We start from the raw sequence: 27,971 nt of genomic DNA on the forward strand, positions 1-27,971 counted from the left end.
ATTTCTTTGGCACATAAAACCAGCAATGCTGGAACAGACCAGTGGTCCATCAAGTTTTGTACCCTGTCTCTAACAGTGGCCACTTCTGAGTACACCTCTACCCCAATATAATGCGGTCCGATATAACGTGAATTCGGATATAACACGGTAAAGCAGCGCTCCAGGGGATGGGGCTGCTTTACTTAGTTATATCCGAATTTGTGTTACCACAAGCGGTTCCTCTGCACCCGCCCGTTACTTGCTGCGGCCCTCCCCGCCCCCCCCCCCGCCCCAGCTCACCTCCGTTCCGCCTCCTCCCACGAGCACGCCGCAGCTCCGCTTCTCTCCCCTCCGTCCCAGGCTTGCCGCGTCAATTAGCTGTTTGACATGGCAAGCCTGGGAGGGAGGAGAAGCGGAGCTGTGGCGCGCTCATAGGAGGAGGCAGAACGGAGGTGAGCCGGGGCATGGGGGCCCCCCCGTTACTGGGGGGGGGCCTGCCCGGGAACCACTCCCCGCCCCAGCTCACCTCCGCTCCTCCTCCTACGAGCACGCCGCTCAGCTCCGCTTCTCCTCCCTCCTAGGCTTGCTGCACCAAACAGCTGATTGACACGGCAAACCTGGGAGGGAGGGGGGAGAAGCGGAGCTGTGGCGTGCTCGTGGGAGGAGGAGGAACAGAGGTGAGCTGGGGTGGGGTGGGGCCACCCGGGGAGGGTCGCAGCAAGTAATGGGGGGTGCAGAGGAACCGCTCCCCACTCCAGCTCATCTCCGCCTCCTCCCCTGAGCACGCCACCGCTGCTCCGCTTCTTCCCCCCCCCCCCCCCAGGCTTACTGGGACAAACAGCTGATTGGCGCGGCAAGCCTGCAAGGGAGGGAGAAGCGGAGCAGCGGTGGTGCGCTCAGGGAGGCAGAGCGGAGGTGAGCTGGGGCGGGGAGCAGTTCCTCTCCCTACCCTGATATAACGCGGCCTCACCAGAACACAGTGAAATTCTTTGGCTCCCGAGGACTGCATTATATCGGGGTAGAGGTGTACTTCAGAAGAAGATGCAAGAAACCTTGAAGAAGGCAGTTTTGAAAAACTTGCCCACAATAGTATAAGTTGTCATTCCTGTAAAATCTCTTTTTTTTAAATGAATGGAGCTGCCACTGAATTTCCAGTCTGTTGAAGCAGAATGTCACAGAATCCAGAGACATTGCAGCAGATTGGACTTACGGTCTGTGTCCAAGTACCTGAGGCTTTGACTATACGTGACAAAGATCAAGAATCATCACACTTGCTACTCAGCTGTAAAAATTTGACACCATAATTTTTTCTCTAAAAGAATTCTTTATTGTGCTGATCAACATTTTTCTCCTGGTTTTGAGGTTAGAAAACTGGTATTGGAAGAAGTAATTTCTTCCAAATGAATATTACTGAATCATGTCACAAAAGCTCAAAACAAAAGCTGCAAGAATTATTCCAAAGCAACCAGGAACCCTTGATGTTTATTTAATTTAACAGTATAAAAAGTAATAGAAAATAGAAAAGGTTACATATGATTTTGAAAAGGTCATATTTTAATAACTATATTTCATTTCTGGGATAGGATAACCATAAAAATGATGGTCCAATGCTTTAAAAATTAAAGTCTGTACACAACCATTATTTAAAAAAGCAACATTTATGGAGTCCTTTTGTAGTTATAAAACTGTAATTTTTCTTTTTATTTTTTTTTTAAAGTTGTCTTCCTGATGATTTAAGTGTTTCTTTTGTGGGTGGTGCAGTTTAGTTTGCTGGTGAAAGAAAGATATTGAAAAATACAGCAAACACCAGAAAGACTAAATAAGCAACAATGGAGATCCAAAATCTTGGATCTTTTATAAAGTTCTTATCAAAGCAGCTGAAAATGACATAACCTACTGACATCCCAGCTAGGCCACCAGCAATGTGAGCCACAAAGGACACCTTAAGAGAAAAAGAAGTAAACTGTTAAGTTACATTTCAAGACTGAGGAATACCAGCACTTCTGTAACATTATTCATCCAAGGATTTGAAAGCACTTATAAATATTACTTTAGCTTTAACACATGCCTATGAGATAGGTAAAGGATACTTAGGGATCATTAGTATTTAAATGTAGCTACTCTGATGGAAGGCAGTAGCTGTTTAATAGTGTACAGCTACATATCAAATTAAAACTGCAGGTGTGAATCTAGGGAGGTAGAATTAAATTATTCAGAACTGGGAATTTGGCTAGAATTTGGATATACTTTTATGAAGAGAGTCATGACATCTTTGACCACAGTTTTATGCTTCATCCAAAATACGCATGTCCCTAATGCCATGCTGGGACATTCCTTCAGAACTGACTCCAAGGGAACATGGTTCCCTACTGATTCACTAAAAGTCAGTGTGCACAGTATATAGAAATTCCTTGGAGGTTTCCAATTTAGAGTGTGACCAAGCCCAACCGTGCTTAACTTGAGATATGAAAAGTCACAGTATAAGGTGGCATGGCTGCAGGTGATATACAAAAATATTCAGGATGAGCAGGAAAGTTATAGATGTAAAGCATTCAGTTACCACAGTGATGAGTGCAGTATGAAAACCTAGATGGAAGAGAGAAGAAAATTAGATACATCTCTACCCCGATATAATGCGACCGGATATAACACAAATTCGGATACAACACGGTAAAGCAGCGCTCTGGGGGGGTGGGACTGCGCACTCTGGCGGATCAAAGCAAGTTCGATATAACGCGGTTTCACTTATAACGCAGTAAGATTTTTTGGCTCCCGAGGACAGCATTATATCGGAGTAGAGGTGTATATTAGATAGAACTGAGGTAAGAATGTATCATGAAATACACACACACACACACACACACACACACACACACACACTCTCTTTTTCTTGCATCATCAGGATGGCCACAAATGATCTGCTATGCCATGTTTACTTCCTTGTTATCAGAGTAATTGATTATTAAAGAGAGGTCCAGGAATAGTGTGTTAATTTGTGCTCCCTCTGCTGTTTGTGCAGCCAGGTACTGGGCCACAGTAGAACAAGACTGATTACTTCTCAGAAAGAGAGGAGATTTTGAATATTATAACAGAAGAGATTTCTAACCAGATAATAAGATGCCATAGTCCAAAATACAGATTTAGTTTGACAATATACCTGTAGCACTGCCCGATTACTACAAATGGAGTTTTAAAGTTAGTAGGTAAATTTAATACTTAAGGAAATAAGGGATTAATGTAGCTGGCAAGAGAGACATCGGAGCAAGCAGATGTCATGCTAGCTTCAAGTGTGTGTGGAATATATGTATGTTGTCACTCAATGTTGACGCCAACAAGCCTGCTATCCAGTCCCAGGTGTCTAGCAGAGTTTGCTAATCACAAATTGTGAGTTATGTTTATAATGTAAATAACATTGTCTATAACTGAAATGCAGCTATCTGAATCAGAAATAACTGACTTAATGTAGTCCATGCTGTCACTTCATTGTCGAATTTTCAGTGACTCTTGAGACAAAGATATTCATGTATAGCACTGTCAGTTAATAGTTTAAATTGAGCTACATAATGAGCTACATAACGAGCTACATTAAATTGATATAAATAAGGGCAAGGTTGAGAACAACAAATATCTTGTGTCGTAATCAGGATTTCAGTGTAAGTCTGTAGGAGTGAAAGTACATTAGTCCATTCTGTCCCAATGAAGTTCTTGAACAATAAGAAGTCTACATCTGAACAGGTTCACTGACAATGTCCCTCAGACCTCTTTCATTGGCTCTTTTCCCTTTTCATATTACCCCTGGGGGAATCTAATCCATCACCTCTATGCTGATGTCTTTCACATCTACCTCCCCATCTCCACTCAGTCACACCATCTCCAGCTGTGTCTCCAATATTTCCTTTTGGATATATTGCAATCAGCTTGAACTCAACATGAAGAAAACTGAACTTAGTCTTCTTTCTATCACTGTGGGCAATACTACCATCCTCCCTGTCCTCAAAGAATTAATCTCAGTGTGGTTTTCCTCTGTTTTCTTCTCTGCAACATGGATGCTGTCAATAAATCCTACCAATTTTGTCTCTTCAGCATCTTCAGAATCCACCTGTTCCTCTATTCCCACACTCCAAACCCCTGACCATGTCAGTCAAATCTCACTTCACCTATGGCAGCCTCTCTGACCTCATCTCACACCCCTCAATTGTTCCAAAGTATTCTGTAAAAATCACCACTGCTCCTACCACATTTGTCCCTTCTTTAAGTCCCTTAGCAGTTTTCTCACCTTCCACGTTAAATTCAAACTCCCTGTCTGTTTTTCAGGCTCCTGCCTTCTGGGCTCCCTCCTTGCTCCTGGCTACCTCTCTTCTATTCTTCTCCATGCCTGTGCTCAAGATGCTTGCCTAGGCATGTCCTAATTTCCTTCCTGCTTTATACCACGTGCCCCTATGTTAATGGAACAGTATTCCTGACCTGGTTTACCACTCCTTCAACCTCTCTTCCGCCACACCCCTTCCTCCCCACACCATTCTTCATAAAAATTTATTTATGGGGACTGTGCTATTTATTACAATTTAAATAGTTCAAGGGCGGTGCCCTTGTCTGCCCTTTGTTCTGAAAGATGAGTGTGCTGTCCATGCTCAAATACATAGTAATTCTTAAACACAACTATACTTCCCTTAGTATGCCCATTGTGATTAAGCAATAGACAGCAAGGGATAAAAGTCTTACTTTACTTACTCTGAGTTTAACCTAGACCCGTAGTTATCTTAATCAGTAGTAAATTACCTGCAAGAATTACTACACAAGTACATTGACAGTATAGTGGAGAAATCTACATGCAATGCTGTATTTCATAAAGATAATATTTTATTAAATATGTAGCCTGTTTCATGGCTGGATACAGCTTCTACAAGGAAAGAAGTCTTTAAAATGTACCAAAAATCTTGGTCTCAGACAAAGGTAACAGCTTATTACGAATAATAAGCACCCATCCCAGATCTGGGTGCCTATACATTATTTAAGTTAACAAATGTATCTTCAACTTTTTATAAGCCAAGTAGCTGGGAGGAAGAATTTAATCAGAAAAATTTGAATGATAATTGGGAACCATCAAAGAACACCTAACTAGATGCCCAAAAAGTCACAATCCCACAATTGAGGGAAAAGGCTCCTGGTTTAGAGGGGAAATGAAGGCAGCTATAAAAAAAGTAACAAAATGGAAGAAATGGAAAGTTGATAGTAATGAATATAATTCAGAAGTTAGGAACTGTAGAAAATTGAGAAGGGAAGTAAAAGGACACAGAGAAATCTATGGCTAACACAATTAAGGACAGTAAGAAGAAATTTTTAAAATATATTACGAACAAAAAAGTCCCAACAATGGTATTGGCCCACTACTAGATAGAAATGGTAGAATTAATAATAATACAGAAAAGGCAGAAGTGGTCAATAAATATTTCTGTTCTGTATTTGGGAAAAAAACATGATATTCTTATCATATGGTGATAACAGTCTTTCCATTCTATTAGTATCTCTGGAAATGTTAAACAGAAGCTAATAACATTAGACATTTTAAAATCAGCAGGTCCAGATAACTTGCATCCAAGAGATTTAACAAAGCCATCTAAGGAGCTTCCTGGACCGTTGATTTTCAATAAGTCTTGGAGCACCAGGGAAGTTCCAGAAGACTGGAAGAAAGGTAATGTGCCAATTTTTAAAAAGAGTAAACAGGGTAACTTGGGTAATTATAGGCTTGTCAGACTGATATCGATCCCGGTCAAGATAATGGAGTGGCTGGTACAGGACTCAATTAATAAAGAATTGAAGGAGGGTAATGTAATGAATGAAAATCAACATGGGTTTATGGAAAATAGATCCTGAAAAACTAATTTAATTTTTTTTTTATGAGATTACAAGTTTGGTTGATAAAGACAATAGTGTTGACCTACTACGCATAAACTTCTGGAAGGCATTTGACTTGGTACCACACGACATTTTGATTAAAAACTACAACCATATAAAATTAACATGGCATACATTCAAAAGACTAAAAATTGGCTCAAAATTTAGTTGCAAAGGAATCATCATTAAGCGGGTCTGTTTCCAGTGGGGTCCCTCAGGGATCACTTCTTGGTCCTACACAATTTAACATTTTTTTCCAATGACCTGGGAGAAAATACAAAGTCACTGATAAAGTTTGCAGATGACACAAAAGTTGGGGAAGTTGTAAATAATGAAGAGGACAGGTCACCAATTCAGAGCAAGCTGGATCACTTGGTAAAGTGGGCACAAGCAAACAATATGCATTTTAATATGTGTGGGAACAAAGAATGTAGGCCATACTTACAGGATGGGGGACTATCCTGGAAAGCAGTGATAATGAAAAAGATTTGGGCGTCATGGTGGGTAATCAGCTAAACATGAGCTCCCAGTGGGACGCTGTGGCCAAAAGAGCTAATGTGATCCAGGGAAATCTCAAGTAGAAGTAGAGAGGTTATTTTACTTCTGTATTTGGCATTGGTGCAACCATTGCTGGAATATTATCCAGTTCTGGTGTCCACAATTTGAGAAGGATGTTGATAAACTGGAGAGAGTTTAGAGAAGAGCCACGAGAATGATTAAGGATTAGAAAACATACCTTATAGTGATCAATAGATAGACTGAAGGAGCTCAATCTTAACAAAGAGAAGGTTAAGGGGTGACTTGATTACACTGCAAGTATCTACATGGGGAACAAATATTTAATAATGGGTTCTTCAATCTAGCAGAAAAAGGTATAACACAATCCAATGGCTGGAAGTTGAAGCTAGACAAATTCAGATTGGAAATAAGGTGTAAATTTTTGACATAGAAGGTAATAAACCATTGCGACAATTTACAAAAAGAGTTACGGTGGATTCTCCATCACTGAAAATAATATTTAAATCAAGATCGGATGTTTTTTCTAGCAATTATTCTGGGAAGTTCTCTGGCCTGCGTTACACAGGAGATCAGATTATGTGACCACAATGGTCCCTTCTGGCTTAGAATTTATTACTCTATGAAAAAAAACAGTTTACTTTCTCTCATAAGAACGTAAGAATGGCTATACGGGGTCAGACCAACGGTTCATCTAGCCCAGTATCCTGTCTTCTGACAGTGGTCACTACCAGATGCTTCAGAGGGAATAAACAAGGCATTTATTGAGTAATCTATCCCCTGTCATCCAGTCCCATCTTCTGGCAGTCAGAGGGTTAGGGATACCCAGAGCATGGGGTTGAGTCCCTGACCATCTTGGCTAATAGCCATTGTTGGATCTATCCTTCATGAATTTACCTAATTCTTCTTTGAACCCAGTTATAATTTTGGCTTTCACAACATCCACCTGCAACAAGTTCCACAGATTGACTGCATGTTGTATGAAGAAGTATTTCCTGATATTTGTTTTAAAGCTGCTGCCTATTAATTTCATTGGGTTAGCGCTGGTTCTTGTGTTACGTGAAGGGATAAAAAACACTTTCCTATTCACTTTCTCCACACCATTCATGATTTTGTAGACCTTTATCATATCCCCTCTTAAGTCATCTCTCTTCTAAACTGAACAATCCCAGTCTTTTTTCTCTCTCCTCATGTGAAAGCTATTCCATACCCATAATCATATTTGTTGCCCTTCTCTGTACCTTTTCCATTTCTAACATACCTTTTTGAGATGGGGCAACCAGAACATCATGCAGTATTCAAGGTGTGGGCATATATGGATTTATATAATGGCATTATGATATTTTCCATCTTATTATCTCTCCCTTTCCTAATGGGTCTTAACATTCTGTTAGCTTTTTTGACTGCCACTGCATATTGAGCTGATGTTTACAGAGAACTATCCACGATGACTCAAAGATCGGTTTCTTGATGGTAATAACTAATTTAGACCCCATCATTTTGTATGTATAGTTGGGATTATGTGCCATTGTGTTTCTTGGTGCAACAGGAATCACCACCATCTTTTACTATTTAAAACACTATTTTTCTACTAAATTCCAATAGTTAATACTGAGGTATTATCTAAGGTCTAGTAGAGCATTAGTTATAATTTATCCAAAGCTATTTTAGTGAAGACTGCACTTACTTGAGGCCCATTCACAGGAGCGATAAATCTTCTGTACAGAGCAAATCCCATATCTGTTCCAACTAAGAAAACACAATCATCATAAAAATGTTCATTCAAATTGACAAGACATTTCAGAAACAAATCCAAATAATGGTTGTAAGTTACAACATGGTATGTCTTCAAGTGGCATCTACAAAGCTAACTACAAAGAGATCATCTCACCCACAATTGAAGCAGTCACTTTTGGAGTGAAATGCAGGAGCTAGTAAAATAAGAATCTGACCAAATTCTACTCTCAGCCACGGGATTCCAACTCCTATGGACTTCAGTACCACCCTTCTAACAGAGCAAAATTTAGCTAGAGTTTTATCAAGCACCATACATAGCTGTGGCACTACACAGGTAATTATTAGTATTTAAAAGCGCAAAGCAACACTAAATAGTTTAAGGCTCAGATCAGTTTACATTATAGTTTAACTTAACCCCAATTTACATTTACACCTCTACCCCAATATAACGCTGTCCTCGGGAGCCAAAAAATCTTACCGCGTTATAGGTGAAACCACATTATATCGAACTTGCTTTGATCACCGGAGCGCACAGCCCCCCCCCCGGAGCGCTGCTTTACCGTGTTGTATCTGAATTAGTGTTATATCGGGTCGCGTTATATCGGGGTAGAGGTGTACTTTGTGGTTTTAGCAAACTGAATAATATGCAACTGATACCTCCCTAACTATTAGTATTTTGGACTCCAAATGGGCATTCATTTTTGTACAGTTTAATACTGGGTGTCTTGCATAGTTTTTATTCTCAAATACATACTAGGTAGGATTAAAATTACCTATAATCCCGATGAGGAGCAATCTGAAGACTCCAAACAAAGGAATCATTTCTCTGAAGTTCTTGGAGAGAAAAAAAGAAACAATTAAGCTATATAATTATACACACTGACTTGTACATGCATACACATACACACACAAAACAGTCCATTTAGGTATATTAATATACATTAAGTAACACCCTATATTTCTATAGCGCCTTTCAAACAATCACAAAGCATTTTACTAAGGACAGTCAGTATCATTCTCCGCATTTTACAGATGAGGAAACTGAGGCACAGAAAGGGAAAGTGGCATGCCCAAACTCCAACAACAAGTAGCTTAATCCACTAGACCACCGCTATTATCACATCTTTCACATTCCTCCTTATTTTATAATGAAAACATATGTCCTTTTGTATGCCTTTTGGTGATAAAAATTACTAAAAAAGAAGATGCAATCTGCGTACTGTCAGCCCTTTGAGAATGATTATCCAGCAAAACAATGTTTTTGCCTTACCCAAAGGATACCAATTTTCTTTAGAGCCTCTCATGCCTTTGGTGGTAGAGACTCAATGCTATTTGCTGAACCAGGCCCCCTCTTTGTTTACTTGAAAACTATGGTGATGTGAACTCTTTAATGTATCATTTATAATTCATACTGCCTGTGATCACACAGAAAAGAAAGGTTTGACTGCTGACTGAACTTCTTAAGAGAAAATTTGCTGAAGAACTGATGTTTCCATGAACTAATGTTTAGCAATGTTTAGAATTAAAAAAAGAGTAGGACCCACCTTTGGTGACTGATTAAACTAAATCATTTTTTAAAAAGCCACCCAGCTTCTCTGACACTAGATATCACTGAAGCCAAGATCTTAATTAGCAAACAAAAATATGTTTAGTTGCAGTTAAGGTTAAGGTTATGTAGCAGGACACTTCATCTGAAATCTTAAAAGAAAAAGTAACAAGTTACTGGGAGAGACCTATGCACTCCTTTCCACCTTTGTTTTCCCTAAAACATTAGTGATAATGCTCCCCAACACTCCATACAGTTTTCACTTCCATCTCCCACAAACACCAAAAAAATCAGTATGTACCCCAGCTTCATAAAACTTGCATTCCAATGCAAAACCTTAACAGAGACCTCATGTGCTTTTACATTGATTATACTGAGAGACCAGAACATCTGATTGTCACACATTTCAAGTATTTGGGAAGTTATTCTGGCTAAACAATGCTGAGGTCACCAAGATTTTACGTTAGACTACAAGTTTGATTAAGCTGGGGTTTGTATTGCTTTTTGGTATGTGTGGGAGATAGACATAAAAGATTCACAAAATAAAGTTTTGTTAAGTTGAACTACTGCAACCAAAATGAGATCAATACAATTAGACATTTACATGAATATATATAGCCAAAATTATTTTTTAAAGGGATATACAAACCCTCATGCTTCAGGGCATCATTCAAGTTCTAACTGAAGCCCTAGAGTTTAGGGTTTTTTTTGTTTGTTTGCAGCTTATTCCATAATTGTCTACTATGGAGTTTCTTGTACTTCTAAAGCATCTGATTTTGGCAACTAGCTGAGACAGAATACTGCACTACATGGGATCGCAAACGGCAATTTCTATAGTCCAATGTCACTTTGGCTGAAAAATGATGTCAACTGCTAAATTCACTTTTTCCTCTTTTAATACCAAAAAAAGCATCTGTGAAGCTTTCATTTCTCAAGGACAGACACGGTTTGTTCAGCACATATGTATGTGGGAGTTGCATTTTCCTTAATTATTCCTTTGCTGAAAAAGTCTGAACATTTTATTTACACAAATAAGATTGATCCAAAAGTGAACAAAGATTCACAAAGAAGCTGTTTTTTTCTGTGCATTTCTGATTATTTCCTTACCACTAAAACATTCATAAAGTATCCTCCAATGAGAGCATAGACTCCTCCTGAAGCCCCTACGAGAGCCTGGAGGGGATCACAGACTGAGCTAGCCAAGGAACCTGAAAAGACAGAAATGTCCTTAGAACTAGAGACCTAATGGAAACTTTAAGATGACATTTTCTGCAACCTACATCAATAGAAGCTAAAGATCACAACTGAAATTACAGGAGATTGACAGATACATTAGAAACTGGGGAAAGAAAACAAAAAGAAAAAAAAGGCCAACTAAAGCTTTACCTACACCAGTGGTTCCCAAACTGGGGTTCGTGAACCCCTGGGGGTTCGTGAAATGTTACAGGGGGTTCTCGGAAAAAAATTCCCTAATGGCGGACAGAGCTGTCCCTAGGGACCCTGGGCAGCATGGGGCCAGCAGCCTGGAGCCACTGGACTTCCACGAGCTAAGCAGATCAAAGCAAGCATATCTATCACACTGAGGAGATTTAAACTTCAAGACTCCTTATAAGAAACGGAAAGGGAGGTGGATATTTTTTGCTGTTTTTAAAATTAAATAGGCAGCTAGTATTGTTTTTTTTTTTTTTAATTATTATGAAGAACAAGTTTAAGCTTTGTTGTAATGTGAATTGTTTGCCTGGACTGCTCAAGACCTGAATGCTTGTGTAGGAGGAACTCTTTGAGTTGGCTTCTTAAATACCTTCATGATGTTTCACATCTGATACTCCTTGATGAAACATAGGAGCCTTGTCTTATAACAGGCTTATTCAAAGTGATACAAGCTACAAAAGTGAGATATTGGAAGAGTGTCGCCATTTTCATAATGTAATAAAAATACTGTAATGATAAATAATAATAAATAATAAATAGTGTGTAATATGCATGTCATAAAAACAAATTTTATATTTCCCAGATCACTGCTTTTATAATTTATACTCAGATAAAGGAGAAAATCCCTGGAAATATTCATTTTTAGGAGGGGGTTCGCGAGACTTGACATTTTAGTGAAAGGGGTTCACAGGTTGTTGAAGTTTGGGAACCACTGACCTACACCAATGTGATGCGGCCGTGAAAAAGGCTAATGCAGTCCTAGGATGCACCAGGTGAGGTATTTCCCATAGACACAGAGAAGTGTTAGTACTGTTATACTGATGAGTCCTCATCTGGAATATTGTGTGCAATTCTGGTCTCCCATCTTTAAGAAAGATTAATTCAAACTGGAACAGGTGCAGAGAAGGGCTACTAGGATGATCCAAGGAATGGATAACCAACTTAATGAGAGGAGACTCAAAGAGGTTGGCTTATTAAGCCTAACCAAATGAAGGCTGAAGGGAGATATGATTGCTCTGTATAAATACAACAGAGGGATAAATACCAGGGAGAGAGAGAGGAGTTATTTAAGTTAAGCACCAATGTGGACACAAGAACAAATGGATATAAACTGGCCATAAACATGCTTAGGCTCGAAATCAGATGAAGGTTTCTAACCATCGGAGGAGTGAAGTTCTGGAACAACCTTCCAAGGCGAGCAGTGGGGGAAAAAAGCCTAACTGGTATCAAGACTGAGCTTGATAAGTTTATGGAGGGGATAGTAGGATGCGACTGCCCACAATGGCATGTAGCAAATCTCCAACTGCTAGCAGCAAATATCTACAATGGCTGGTGATGGGACACTAGATAGGGAGGGCTCTGAGTTACTACAGAGAATTATTTCCCTGGTGTCTGGCTGGTGAGTCTTGCTCACATGCTCAGGGTCTAACTGATCACCATATTTGCGGTCAGGAAGGAATTTCCCATGAGTCAGATTGGCAGAGACCCTGGGGTTTTTCAGCTTCTCTGCAGCATGGGGCACAGGTCACCTGGAGGTTTAAACTAGTGTAAATGGGGGATTCTCTGTAACTTGAAGTCTTCAAATCATGATTTGAGGACTTCAGTAACTCACAGACAGAGATTATGAGTCTATTACAGCAGTGGGCGGGTGAGGTACTGAAGCCTGCAATGTGCAGTTGGTCAGACTAGATGATCATGATGGTCCCTTCTGGCCTCAAAGTCTATGAGTCTACTGTGACAAAAATAGGTCTACAATTCACTACCAGTGAAGCTCCACTGTTAGGACAGCTAGTGTAGACAGGGCTCAGGCATTTTTACAATATCAACTAGCACAGCTCAGCACACCTTTAGACAGTGACATAAAACATCTAAGCCTTGTCACCACCTCAACAGTGAAAAATGTACTGGCAATAAATTATAGGTCCCATTTCTGTCCATGTGGACACAGTGGAAAGACAATTTCCCCAGGCTCCAATGCCCTCTCTTCCTGTTGGCGACTACTGCCTGTATTGCTTATAACAGACAGATTGGAGAAAGTCTACCAAAGAACATATATCAAAATATATGGAGTCCTTATTTAGACAAAACTAATTTATTTCAATGCAGGATTTGACCGCTATGTATAATTAAAAATGAATTTTCAGAATTATTTAGAAGTACCCACCTCACTATCTCCAGATCTGTGTTCCCTCTCAGGTGCACGGCTGCACAAGACGCCATCCAGGGGTGCACACCAGCCGTACACACAGATAAGCGTGGAGAAAGTGTAGGGAAGGAGGGTGGGTGGGGGCAGTGATGGGGGTTTGGGGGAGCTTGGGGTGTGCAGGGCTGGGGGGCGGAGAGACGCCTCTCTCCCCCAGCCCCAGCTCCGGCCAGGGCTGCAGCGGGGACAGGAGCAGGCATGCTGGAACAATTTATATATTGGGGTGCTGAGAGCCATTGAACCAAAACTGTAAACCCTGTATATAATGGCAACCACTTCAACCCAAGGGGTGCTGCAGCACCCCCAGAACCCCTAGTTCTAGCACCTATGGACAGGAGACACGCCTCTCTCCCCAGGCTCCAGCTCCAGCCGGGGCTGCGGCAGGGACAGAAGACATGCCTCTGCCCCCGACTCCAGCTGTGGCGGGGACAGGAGAGGCACCTCTCTCTCAGCCCCAGCTCCAGGGCTACAGGCACCTCTCCCTGGGCCCCAGCCCCTTTTTTTCCAAGGAAGATCCTGTGTTATAGCAATTAAATGTTTCTATTCTTTGTTCTGTGGTGCCTCTATTTACACAATTTATGGGGATAAGCAGTATTGTATCTGCCAAAAATATATACCTTATTGAGTCTGATCCACATCCTGAACCAAGATTTATACAAAACCATGAAATACCACACATTACTACCTTTAACCAAAGAAAAATACCTTCAAGACATCATACAGTTTTTATTTCATTTGGTGAGGAATCTCACTTTAGGTTCAGCTTTGCACTGCCAGCCACCAGATTAAATTCTGAGCAAAGGGAACTGCAACCTGAAATATGGGTTGTACATTATAGGATTTCATTTTTTTCTGCTCTTCAGAAAAGCCTGTTATGTGCATAAGACTTCAGTCTATGCGCTTGCAATAGTGATAAGGAAGCCGTTCTAATATGATACACTTGAAGGGCCAAATCCTCAGCTAGTGAAAATCGAAGTAGTTCCACTGACTTCATCGCTGCTGTACACCAGCTGAGGATCCGGCCCTAAATGTCAGATTCCAGGAAATCTTTATGGTCCCCATATATATATATATATATATATATATATATATATATATATATATACACATAACAAAATTAATTCCGCACATGAATGGAAAAAAATTAGAGGGAACATTGCTCCAGACCTATGAATGGCCTCTTAATGGATACTGCAATTGTACGATGATCTCCCAGCTGAAGCTATGCTTTGAGGATACGATAAGACTCAGAATACAGTTCCATCTGAATGCATGAGAATACAGAGGTTTGTGAATTTTTGCAATAACTGCCATCAGACTAAACCCTTATACTCAACATTTTATAATGTTCCCCGAGAAAGGAATTGTTCTACCTTTCATCAGTAGAAACTTGTCAATAAAAAGTTATATTTATAAATTATAGCGATTTGTTAATATGCATGTCTTATCATTCAACAGGATTTAAGCAGCCTTAATAGGGAAGTATTAAAACAAGCACCAGAAGTGGTAACCAAGCATTATACCTAGAATTAGAAGCAGTAGGGAGGAGACAAGTCTTGTTTTCTTGGTGATGGAGTAAGATTACAGAGGAACAATGTTGTTGCTTCTTTAATTTTTTTTTATTTAGAATTAACAGAAGCTCTGTTAATTCTAATAGAATTAACCGACTGAAGACGGCAACAATAACCAACTTCAAGATGTGCTTTTACAGGAACAATATCTGTGCCTATTTTTCTAGAGTCCATAAACTGTAGACTTTAGAATGCAGAATAATAAATGCAGTTTACTATTTCCATTGAGAATTAATTCAATTTACTTATCCATTTCAAAGATGTTAATTGTAAAATACTGCCCGCTAACACTTGGTATGAATTTATATTTCTGTATGGATGAATTAGAGTGTTAAAAAATTTGGAAGGGAGAATGGCTAAAAAGTTGAAAGAAACATCTGAGTGGAGTGGAGTGGAACATAGGGTTGTTTTCTAGTATGTTATTATGGTAAAAGTTTGGAGTCAAGACATTCTCTGCACCAAGAGAACTGGTTATGTTACACAATCCAGTATACCAACAACTTTGATTGTCCTGTTCGGGAAAGGGGATGTGGCAATAATATACATTGATTTTCTGATACAGACAGTTCTTCATTTAAGCTTACCCATTTCCCATTACACACTGACCTCCAATCACTCCTGCGAGATACACCAGACTAACCCGATGCCCTTTATGAACCATTTCTAAGGGGATCCCCAAAATAAGTTGCAGAAAGAGATTTCCTAAAATGTGTTGAATGCTGCAAGGAAAAACATGTTGATATTTGAAAATCAAAATTTTAGTTAACAAACATTTAAAGTTTTCTCAAACTATAGCTAATACATAATAAAATGGCACGCTAGCATCCTGGGGGCATGCTTTATTTCTACAGCCAAAATAACTTTTTTAAAAGTTAGTAAGACAAAATAAAAGCTGTTATAAATTATATACTCAAATAACTCAAAACAAGTAAGCTTTACTTTTTAGGGGGTGGAGTCAGGGCTATGCATTTGGATCTGGAAGGCCAGAGTCTGCATATAAGTCAGAGTAAGGGACTCTGGTGGAAAGGCAGAACTGGAGCACAGATTATGAAGAACAGGTCTCAAAACAAACAAACAAACAAAAAAAAGGTAAAAACATGGCCATACTGGGTCAGACCAATGGTCTATCTAGCCCAGTATCCTGTCTTATGACAGGCCAGTGCCAGATGCATCAGAGGGAATGAACAGATCAGAGCAATTATCGAATGATCCATCCCCTGTCGTGCTGTCCCAGCTTCTGGCAGTCAGAGGTCTAGGGACACCCAAAGAATGGGGTTGCAGCCTTGACCCTCTTGGCTAATAATCATTGATGGACCTGTCCTTCATGAACTTATTTAATTCTTGTTTTAACCCAGTTGTACTTTTGGACCCTAGCAACGAGTTCCACAGATTGATTGCACATTGGGTGAAGAAGTACTTTCTTATGTTTGTTTTAAAGCTGCTGCCTATTAATTTTATAGGGTGACCCCTGGTTCTTGTGTTATGTGAAAGAGTAAATAACACTTCCTTATTCACTTTCTCCACACTACTCATGATATTTTAGACATCTATTTTATCCCCCCTTAGTCATCTCTTTTCAAAGCTGAACAGTTCCAGTCTGTTTAATCTCTCCTCATATGGAAGGTGATCCTTGCCTTTAATATTTTTTGTTGCCCTTCTTTGTACCTTTTCAGGTAGGATTAAAACTATACTACAGCCATGCTATCTATACTACCTTGTACTGATCTCGCAAACTAAACACTGATGGATTAGGTCAGATTTTGGAATGGAGAGTGACACCTCACTGCTGCAGGAAGTGGTGCTGGCAGTTCACTAGGTGGAAATCTTGTCATTACTGACCCTGTCATGGGGTGCTGCCCTTGAACCTGGCCCCCTTTGTGGCCCTGCAGGTTCATTGCCTCCAGCACCAACTCAGGTTATTTCAATTAATTACCTAGACTGGTAAACCAATATCACTTTTGTAGGAGTCTGATTTATTAACTTTTCTACAGCATGTAACTCACTTCTGAGTTGAAGTTCATGTCCCCTGTGGGTCCATGTAAGAGTCCTTATAGACTTTTTGCTCCTGTTCAGGAGGTCCCAGCCCTCCTCCCAGAGCTGGGTGATATTTCCAACAGTTTCTCTCCTTAAAACTGCAGCCTTCCATTCTCCTCCTTTGAGCTGGGTTATAATTTCGGACAGCTGTAGGGCCTTATCCACTTTCAGCTGGCCCCTTACCCCAATTAGTTCTCAGGCTCAGAGGGTGCAGCAGGCAGTGCTCTCCTGCTGTTGTCTGCCCTGTTATCGGGGAAGAGGCAGCATACTAGTCCCCTTCTTCCACCTCATACCCAGTTGGTTGGGCGAGAGAGGAGCCTTGCCCTGCCCACTCTGCAAGGCTCCTGATCCAAGGCCCTTAAAGAAACAGTAATAAAATTTCTCCCAAACATTATTTATTCCTGGGACTGCTTCCTCTCCACAAATACCTCTTATTTCTTATCCTATATCAAAACCTCCCAAAATATGAGAAGGGCCATGCCATGTGACTGGGGTGGGCTCACAACTAGGCACCACTACCTTTAAAGGGGACAGCCTATCATGATGCAGATCCTACTGCCTCAGTACGGTGCCCAGAAGCATCATCCTGCAGACAAGTCTTAAGACTAGGGTCCTGACCACATGATCTTTATAAATCTTACAAGGTAAAATCTTCCATTTTCCTAAATGGATACATAAATTTTTGACAGACTGAGATTTTCAGAGGAACCTAATGGAATGACACCTAACTCCCTTTGGCTTCTCTGAAAAACCTGTTTAGAACATAAGAACGGCCAGACTGGGTCAGACCAAAGATGCATCTAGCCTGTATCCTGTCTTCTAACATGGCCAATGCCAGGTACTTCAGAGGGAATGAACATAGCAGGTAATCATCAAGTGATCCATCCCCTGTCGCCCATTCTGGCAAACAGAGGCTAGGGACACTATCCTTGCCCATCCTGGCTAATAGTCATAATGGACCTATCCTCCATGGACTTATCTCGTTCTTGTTTGACCTTGTTATAGTCTTAGCCTTCACAACATCCTCTGGCAAAGAGTTCCACAGGTTGACTGTTTGTAGAGTTCATTGTTACATTGCTTACCCAGCATGCACTAGCATATATGAAATGAATCTCCAAGTTTCTTCCCTCTTGTCAGGCCTATAAATAAAGGGACTGTTCCAGACACCTGTATCCAGCGTGATCCACTGTTTCTGGGGCTTCCAAACAGCATAATAAATGAATACAGCCAGCTGGAAACAATGAGAGACTTTAACAACTTCTACAACGATTTGGAATTATTAAATATAAACAATTTTCCTCCAATAATCCCAAAATCCTTGATATATAATTGTCTCATGGCAGATTTCAAACCTTCTATATACAGAAATGCATAATTTCACTAACATACAACTATGTGTGTAATGGTCAGAACACACACTGGAAACAACAAAAAGGGTAGAGATGCAAAATCAAGCACTCAAATTAGGAAATACCCGATTTAAAGGGGTTCTTGCCACTGTGCATGTTCTTTAATCCCACTGATTTAAATGGATTTTAAGGATATGCCTGAGTATTCTGCTGAATCAGGATCTGAATGATAGAGCAGTACAGTAACTCCTCACAAAGTTGTCCTAGTTAACGTTGTTTCGTTGCTGATCAATTAGAGAACATGCTCGTTTAAAGTTGCGCAATGCTCCCTTATAATGTTGTTTGGTAGCCACCTGCTTGGCCACTGCTTGCAGAAAGAACAGTCCGTTGGAGCTAGCTGGAGGGGGCTTGGAACCAGGTTGGACTGGCAACCCCCTATCAGCTCCCCGCTTCCGTAAGTTCCCTGTGCGGCAGCCACCCAGCAGGCTATCAATTGCTGGGCAGTTCAGCTGTCCCTCCCCACACTGCCCTGTGCTTCTCCTGCCCTCTGCCTTGGAGCTGCTCCCGGGAGCCTCCTGCTTGCTGTGCAGAGGGTGGATGGGGAAGAGGGGTGCTAATGTCAGGGTGTCCCCCTCCCCCTATATCTTATCTCCAAAGCGGGGGATGGGGGGGTGGGACGGACACCAGGATGGAGGGAGCTTGCTGGCAGCAGCTGCTGTCTCAACTTGCTGATCTACTTAAAAAGGCAATGTACTTAGAGTGGGGTCAGCGTACTTAAAGGGGCAATGCGCGTCTCTCTCTCACACACACGGTGTGTGTCTCTGTCTTTCTCTGCCATGCTGTCTCCACTCCCTCCATTTGTGCTGCCTTGGAGAGTGTGAGGCTACATTAACAACAATGTGTTAGGAGTGCTATTTCATCATTTATCACTAAGGCATTCCCTGGGAAATATCCCACCCTCTTCTACCCTCTGACTTGACCACCTCAACCAAGCTTCACAATCATTGTTGCTGTGTACAGTATTAAATTGTTTGTTTAAAACTTATACTGTGTGTGTATATATTATATAAAAAATATAAAATATAGTCTTGTCTGGTGAAAAAAAAATTATCTCAACCTTAACCCCCGCATTTATATTAATTCTTATGGGGAAATTGGATTCGCTTAATATCGTTTCGCTTAAATAGCATTTTTCAGGAACAACTACAACGTTAAGTGAGGAGTTACTGTACTGTAGAACTTGCATCTGAAGAAGTGAGGTTCTTACCCACGAAAGCTTATGCTCCCAATACTTCTGTTAGTCTCAAAGGTGCCACAGGACCCTCTGTTGCTTTTTGTAGAACAAGAAGTTTGTGATATGCACAAAGGGACAGAGTTAAGGTTGCACAGGCAACCTCAGTCCTAGCATTTCCTAATGTTCAAATGCCTGGTTTTCCAACTCAAACATTATTTTCACACAGGAAATAACATACAAACACTGGACTTTAAAAAAAGAAAATTGAAAAAATGAAGGAATTCCATCATGTATTTGCTAGACCACAGAAGAACAAGTCAGGATTCCTGGTTCTTTTCCAGGCACTGGGTATGCAGGACTTCATAACCAAAAAACAATTTGGCCTATACTTTCAGTGAGACAGTTGGATTAAGTGGCTGAAACTGGAATCTGCCACAGAAATCTCTATTTTATCAGCATTTCTGCCAGAAGTGAGCTTGTGAAATGTCTAAGATCCTTAGTTACTTCACATATAAAATGGGGGACTAATACTTGCTAGGGATATGAGGTCTTGCTGGATAAAGATTGAGAAGTGGACAATTAATAACCAATCAGCGGAAGAGGCAAGACTAAAATTCCTGGGCTCACAGCCTAGTTGCATCTTCCCTCAGCCAAAGGATATTTTGACTGGGGAGGACAGCGAGCTCATCAAATTTGGGAACATAAGAATGGCCATGCTGGGTCAGACCAAAGGTCCATCTAGCCCAGTATCTTGTCTTCCGACAATGGCCAATACGAGGTGCCCCAGGGGGAATGAACAGAGCAGGTAATCATCAAGTGATCCATTCCCTGTCGCTCATTCCCAGCTTCTGGCAAACAGAGGCTAGGAACACCATCCCCGTCCATCCTGGCTAATAGCTATTGATGTACCTATCCCCCATGAACTTATCTAGTTCTTTTTTGGCCTTCACAACATCCTCTGACAAGGAGTTCCAAAGGTTGACTGTACACTGTGTGAAAAAATACTTCCTTTTAAACCTGCTGCCTATTAATTTCATTTGGTGACCCCGTGTTCTTGTATTATGAGAAGTAGTAAACAACACTTCCTTATTTACTTTCTCCACATCAGTCATGATTTTATAGAGCTCCATCATATCCCCCCCTTAGTCATCTCTTTTCCAAGCTGAAAAGTCCCAGTCTTATTAATCTCTCCTCATATGGCAGCTGTTCCATACTCCTAATCATTTTTGTTTCCCTTTTCTGAACCTTTTCCAATTCCAATATATCTTTTTTGAGATGGGGCGATTACATCTGCACACAATATTCAAGATGTGGGTGTACCATGGATTTATATAGAGGCAATATGATATTTTCTGTCTTATTATCTATCCCTTTCTTAACGATTCCCAACATTCTGTTCGCTTTTTTGACTGCCACTGCACATTGAGTGGATGTTTTCAGAGAACTATCCACAATGACTCCAAGATCTCTTTCTTGAGTGGTAACAGCCAATTTAGACCCCATCATTTTATATGTATAGTTGGGATTATATTTTCCGATGTGCATTATTTTACATTTATCAACATTGAATTTCATCTACCATTTTGTTGCCTAGACACTCACTTTGAGAGATCCTTTTGTAGCTCTTCGCAGTCTGCCTGGGACTTAAATATCTTGAGCAATTTTGTATCATCTGCAAATTTTGCCACCTCACCGTTTACCCCTTTTTCCAGATCATTTATAAATATATTTAATAGGATTGGGCCTAGTACAGACCCCTGGGGGACACCACTATTTACCTCTCTCCATTCTGAAAACTGACCATTTATTCCTACCCTTTGTTTCCTATTTTTTAACCAGTTACCGATCCATGAGAGGACCTTCCCTCTTATCCCATAATAGCTTACTTTGCTTAAGAGCCTTTAGTGAGGGACCTTGTCAAGGCTTTCTGAAAATCTAAGTAAACTATATCCACTGGATACCCCTTGTCCACATGCTTGTTGACCTCTTCAAAGAATTCTAGTAGAGCACATGCAGTTCAGTTTAGGATTTTAAGAAACATAATCACCAAGTGTAAAACAAGTTCTGCTGCGCATGTGCCAGTAGCAACTTTAAGAGGCTCTTAAACTGGCCAAATGAGTGTGGATTTTCATAGGGTTAGGACACTTCTGAACTGTCCCCTACCAAGTTTCAAGTCAGAAGAAAATATTTGCGAAATAGTTTATTTCTCCACTAAGCTCACTCTTGGAAAAGGTTGATGCTGAACCATTTTTGCTCAAATATTTAAAAACATTCAACATGAAACAGAAACCAGAGATGGAAGATTTCAGCCTTCATGATTAAAATTTGCCAGACTTACAAGGAACTGAAAAATAGGGTATTATAGTGGTGCAATATGTATAATATGGGCTTCATCTGTGCAATAAATGAGAAAGAAGTTACTAAATGGAAGATAATCAAGAAGTTAAAAATGCTCAATTCAGTATGTTTTATGATCACATGCAAACTCCAGTGCTGAACAACAGACAAGAAGCCCGTGACTCTAAAGTGAAACAACTGAAATTTGTATAATCTAAATCCCCCAGTTTGACTGTTGTCTTGCATTGAATGCTATTATTTTATAGGAACAAGTGCAAACATTTACAATGTTACCAGGTAAGAACTCTTACCTCAGCTATACTAATGGAAATGATGAAGAGAGGAGGAGGGATACAGTTTGCTCTTTCCAGGTAGGTTCCTCTGGCATTTTCAGGAAGCATCCATTTGGAAATGGACTCATGAATCTTGTCACAGCTAGTACAAACTCTAGAGTTTCTTTCATTGTTTTCCTTCTCTTCCTCCTCACCAGACGTATCCGTGTTCATCCTCTCCATCTCCATATTACTTACTCAGAAAAGGCCAAGTATTTAGGAATTTCAAAAACCTGTTCCATCAAACATACAGGTTACTATCTTACACACAATCAGCACAACATTCAGATGACTGGTAAATTTTATAGGAATAATCTCTAGCATTATGATGACAAACTTACACATCACCTTTCATCCAGAAAGGTTCCCAAAAGCACTTTACAAACTTTATAAACCACTCCACCTATTGTCTAACAGCACAAAGCAACACTACACAACAATTAAGACAGAACTGAAGACTCTTGCTTCCAGGTAACATTACAGAGGAATGTAAGGTAAGCACAATACAACTAACTAAAATTGACTTTGGCTAGGACTACATGGCTAAAAATCCCTATTTTTGGGGGGGAACTATCATGAACTCTTTAATGACCCATTCAATGACCTCAAACCATATGCTAAAGTAGCAGCAATTTGCATCCTCTACAGCTCTGGAGGCAGTATCCCTGACCCCTTCCATTTGGGATTCATAGGGTGAAACGGAAGCAGCTTTATTTATGGCTTCATAGGACATTGCCTGGAAATGCACTGAATCAAGTCTCTCCCACTGTATGCTATACCAGCCAGGTCCAGACCACTGCTGGAGTGGGGACAGTAGTCAGCTAGCCTCACAGTTGGGGGTCTCTGGAGTCCCACAACCTAGGTTCTGCCAGTGTAGGTCTGGCCCTTTCTGTTTTACAGATATACGATGTAGATTTCTTTTCTATCAGATAGATCGCTTAGATGGACACAGCCACCTTGAAATGTACCCGCCCTACCCCTTACAGCCGTGGCTCATGAAACCTTACACGGGACACCTGGACAGCAGTAAGGAATGGTTCAACAACAGGCTGAGTAGGTGCCGAATGACAGTTGAATGTGCATTTGGCAGATTAAAGGCACGCTGGCGATGCCTTTATGGCAGGCTAGACCTTAATGAGGATAATATTCACATGGTCATAGCCACGTGCTGTATGTTGTATAATCTCTGTGAAGCTAAGGGTGAAAGGTTTGATCAGGGGTGGAGTGCTGAGACAGACCGCTTGGCTACTGATTTTGAGCAGGCAGATGCCAGGGCTGTCAGAGGAACCCAGAGGGGGGCAGTTTGAATCAGGGAGACTTTGAGGCAGCACTTTGACAATGAGCACCAATACTGTATCTCTCTGTCACAGGTGCTAGTTTTCCTAGGACGCAATGGTGTCATTTTGGGCCTTATATTCCTGTAAGACAATGATAACAATGTCTGTGTATGTATTGGTAGTGCTTGCAATCTCAATTTGTAGAAAAAAATAAAGGTGATTCACTATTAAAGAACTTTGATTTTATTCAACAAGAAACAGCACATGCAAACGCCTCATGGGAAATAAGGAACCAGGGAAAGACAGAATTTCACAACTGTGTATAGGTCCAGTTATCATTGTGAAAGTTGTCCGAGGGGATGGAGTGAAAGGGGAACTGATCTGCTCAGTCTACAGCACTTAAGGACTGTAACATCTACATTTGCTCCTCCATTACTTTAATCATCCTCTCAGTTGCGTCTTTAACAAACACTTGATTCTCTTTTCTGTCCTGCCATTCGACTTCCCAGCACTCCTTATGTTCCCTTTTTTCTGCATTGGAGCACTGCAGTACCTCCTGGAACATGTCTTCTTTGCTGCGTCTTGGGCGCTTTCTTATCTGGCGGAGACGCTCGGAAGAGGTGCGTGGGGTGTTCCTGAAGGCCACATCTGGTGAAGCACATGGGGCAATGCACAGAAGCGGGATTGTTAAATTCACGCACAGTATTGTAATTTTTCAGTTAAATTCACCTTTTGCAACATTGCAATCACTTTTTCACTGACCCTAGCCAGGCACACATCTCCGTGAACAGCCAAGGCATGGTGAGTGTTGTGGGGGGAGGTTGCTCCACATGGGGAAAAGAGCACACACTCTCTGCAAGGCTCGTGGTGTAGCAGTCTATGGGGAAAAAAATCTAAAATTGTCCCCGACTTTTCCACAGGCAGGGGTCATTCTAGCAGACATCTCACTGCTAAAGGCAAGCAAGGAAACAAGGGTACATCTACTCCATGCTTGTGACTTCCACCCTACTCTCTATGCTGCTCACCTATGTGCCACTTTGGTCCCTGCACAAGTGATTGCCGAATGGGAGAAGGTGCTCTGCCACAGAACCTTCAGCAGAGGATTACCGAGTACCTCCAGGAAACTTTCCTGGCGATTTCTCTGGAGGATTCCCAGGAGATCTCGGCATGCATCAACACCCTGTTCTGCCATACCGATTAGCTACACAGGGAAACATCCACCTCACAGAAACAACCAGCCTCCCACATTTCTATACCCTGAATCCACCTTCGCACTACACAAGTCACAGCCACTTACCAGGCATCTCATCTCCTGCTCCTTGCTCCCCAGAGAGCGACTGCTGAGACTGGCTAGACACCTCTGGAGTTGAGAACAGTTCCTGGCTGCCTGCCCCATCAAGCGACCCCGCCAGGAGCTGCATATCCTCATCTAACTCCACCTCTTCATCAATAACTTCATCCTCCAGGTTAGGTCCTCTTTCTGCCGCCTCCGTTCCCTCCAAAGTATCCATGGGGCTCTTGGGGGTGAGGTAGGGTCACCACCAAGGATAGCGTCCAGCTCCTTATAGAACTGGCAGGTCTTAGGTGAAGCACCAGAGTGATGGTTTGCCTCCCTTGCCTTATAGTACGCCTGCCTCAGCTCCTTTATCTTCACTCGGCACTGCAGCGTGTCTTGATCATAGCCCTTTTCACACAAGCCTCAAGGAATGTGTCCATAGGTATCCCAATTCCTATGGCTCAAGCACAGCTGGGACTGCACAGCCTCCTCTCCCCATATACTGATCAGATCCAACAGCTCTGCAGTGATCCAAGCAGGAGAATGTTTGGTGCGATAAGCTGCCATGGTCACCTGGAAAGATGCAATGAGACCTCTCCACGCCAAGCAATCAGGAAATGGAATTTCAAAAATTCCCAGGATTTCTAAGCGGGAGGGGCGGATGGTTGTTTACCTGGCTGTAGGGCAATGGAATTCAAACTGCTGACCAAAGCGGTCAGGATGGGCATTGTGGGACACCTCCTGGATGCCAATTAAAGCAATGAAATCAAGCGTGGTGTCTACACTGGCACTTTGTCGAAAAAATTGTAGAGGAAAAAGATGTAAGTCTCTTGGGGTGCATGTATTTAGTCGCCAAAACTAGGTATTTTTCCCTGACAAAAGTCACATCGCAGTGTGTACGCACACACTGTTTGGTTGACAAAAAGCAGTTTTTGGCAACAAAACTTGGTTGTTTAGACAAGGCCCTAATAAGGGTGTCTCCTGCTGATGATGTGTGAGCAAGAACAGAAGGAACAGTTAAAATACCAATGTCCAGCTGCTAGGTTGGAAAATTATATTAGATATCAGAATGTTCCTTCTTTCTCCTAAGGATATAGCTATGAGAGGCTCAGTCTTACCTCTTTTTTAAAAACAACAAAATGGTGCCCCAGCAGCAAAGCAATCCCTAGCCAAAGCTGAAATTTTACTTCAGTAGTAACTCCAAGCATTAATGACAACTACTGACATACTAAAAGACACTTATTATAGTATCCAGATGATCCTAAGAGAACTTACTTCAAAGTACTGACTTTGATCTAGCTTGTGGGATATGAGTGGTAAACAGATTCTAGGCATAAGGTATTTTTAAATGTGTTCTCAGACATTGGATAGGTCCAACTACCACTGTGGTAAAGCAGCTGTCTGTAGTGTAATGCACATTTAAGAAAATATGATGTCTTTATGGCCAATTTTTTTTTTTAAAATAAAAAACCCCTCTCCACCCACTTCTCAATCTCCTTTCATCAAAACCACTGTTAGTTTATCTGGGCTGCATTACTGGTTGTTATGGGTTTCTAGTCTAGGTTTTACATGTTCTTTTAATATTGCCAACAGAATGCCTTTGTGGTACTGGCACTGAACAAAAGCAACTGCAGGACCCTAGAACGCTGACAGGTTTTTTTAGAAATGCTAGGCATTATAATTACAAACCCACTAACTTCATTCAACAAGCACTCTGGGGCTGTACACGCTGAAAGGATATGTTTAGACTGGAAACGCTGTGACATGGCCATTTCAGAGGAATGTTCTCCAGCCTCGAGGCACATCCCTTAGAGCGGCTCTCTGTGCAGGAGCCGTTTTTATAGGGATACCAAAACCCCCAAATGACTGCACTACACTCGCATCGCCCCAGCCAGAGGCTGGTGCTTGGCCCTGAACGTAGGAGGCAGAGACTCTGTCCCCTCAACGGCCTGGGCAGCTTTCCCCCCGGGAAGCGTTTCTGGGGAGTTTTAGGTAAAGAAGCTGAACCAAGTCAAGTTACCGAAGTTGAATTCCAGCCCCGCCCGCGAGGCTCAGCGACACAAGGGCTCCCCGTGGGGGCAAGGCGCCAAGTTACCTCACGGCTCACGGACTCGCCCCGACTTCCAGACAGGACTACCACGGAGACCCAACCGCTGCCGCCGGCCCGCCCCCGCGCCAGCCCCCTCCTCACGCTGCCCCGGGACCCGGCTCCGGCCTACCTGGCTGCTCCGAGTTCGGCGCTGCCGCCTCCCGACTCCAGAGGCTGGTGCTCTGCGCCGGCCCCTCCTACTTCTGCAGAGTAGCATCAGCCCCCGGAGCCGCTCCCCGGCCCCGGCCCGCCCTGGGGCAGCCCCAGGAGGAGCCTCCCTCCCTCAGCGGCGTCCCAGGGCGGGCAACCTCCGACACGCCCTCGCAATGAAACGGCCCGGCCGCACGCCCCAGTCTCCCCAAACTGCATCCAACCGCCAGGCTCGGTCCCCTCAGCCCAGGGGCTTTAGGGGCTGTAGCCCAGGGGCTTGAGCTAAGGGGGGCCCCCCGCAGGCCGGATCACACTGCGAGCCGGACACCGGTCCCTTGCGGCCCCTGAGTGAGGGGTGTTCAGGGAATCTATGCTACTGCTCCCGCTCCCAGCGCCGGCTCCGCAGCTCCCATTGGCTGGGTACAGCAGCCAATGGGAGCTGCGGCACCATCCGTCACAAATTGCTACTTCTGGACCAGGGCTGAGGCAACCAAGGAAATCAGGCAGCATTGAAGTGATATGATTACAAATAATAGCCTGACATTACTAAAAAAAAAAAAAAAACCTTGAGTATTTAAAAAAACCCCTGTAATTTACTGCGTCACAATAAAAACATAGGTGGTCTTATAATAATAATAATAATGAAACTAATGTTTTTGAAAAGTCAATAAAAGGAATTAAACTATATTTGCAGGAAATTATGATACAGAATGGTCAATTCAAGCAATTAGAAGAGCAAAAAAGACAAACCCTGAGCCCTCACCTGCTAACTCTAATCCCAAACCCTAACTCCTGTTCCCCAGTACTCTAACCCAACTCCTCCCCCTAACCTTTGACCCTATCCCACACCACAACCCAACCCTAAACCCTGACCCCTCCCTTCACCCTAGACAACCCAACCCTGACCCCTGCACCCTAACCCTTCAACTAACCCTGATCCCCGACCATCACCCTATTATATCATAACCCCCACCCTGACCATAACCCTAACCCCTTAACTCTAACCCACCTTTGA

At 42.1% G+C, this 27,971-nt stretch overlaps 1 protein-coding gene across 2 annotated transcripts; it reads right to left on the reverse strand.

Annotated features, from left to right (window-relative positions):
* Positions 1-1,295: 1,295 nt before the first annotated feature.
* Positions 1,296-27,304, reverse strand: RHBDL2 (rhomboid like 2). Of its 2 annotated transcripts, none has more exons than XM_026657178.1 (8): positions 26,937-27,304; positions 22,144-22,397; positions 17,995-18,143; positions 15,485-15,597; positions 10,781-10,881; positions 8,901-8,961; positions 8,078-8,139; positions 1,296-1,921 (listed from the first exon to the last, which is right to left on the reverse strand). In XM_026657178.1, exons 2-8 carry the CDS (start codon positions 22,351-22,353, stop codon positions 1,742-1,744), a joined length of 876 nt encoding a protein of 291 aa, XP_026512963.1. In that variant the 5' UTR covers positions 22,354-22,397; positions 26,937-27,304; the 3' UTR covers positions 1,296-1,741. The 2 variants fall into 2 exon arrangements, with proteins under 2 accessions (XP_026512963.1, XP_026512964.1); XM_026657179.1 differs by lacking the exon at positions 26,937-27,304 and adding an exon at positions 26,813-26,851.
* Positions 27,305-27,971: the final 667 nt, after the last annotated feature.

The sequence above is a fragment of the Terrapene carolina genome, unplaced genomic scaffold (assembly GCF_002925995.2).
Source record: "Terrapene carolina triunguis isolate 2854851 unplaced genomic scaffold, T_m_triunguis-2.0 Scaffold236, whole genome shotgun sequence".
Taxonomy (NCBI): domain Eukaryota; kingdom Metazoa; phylum Chordata; order Testudines; family Emydidae; genus Terrapene; species Terrapene triunguis.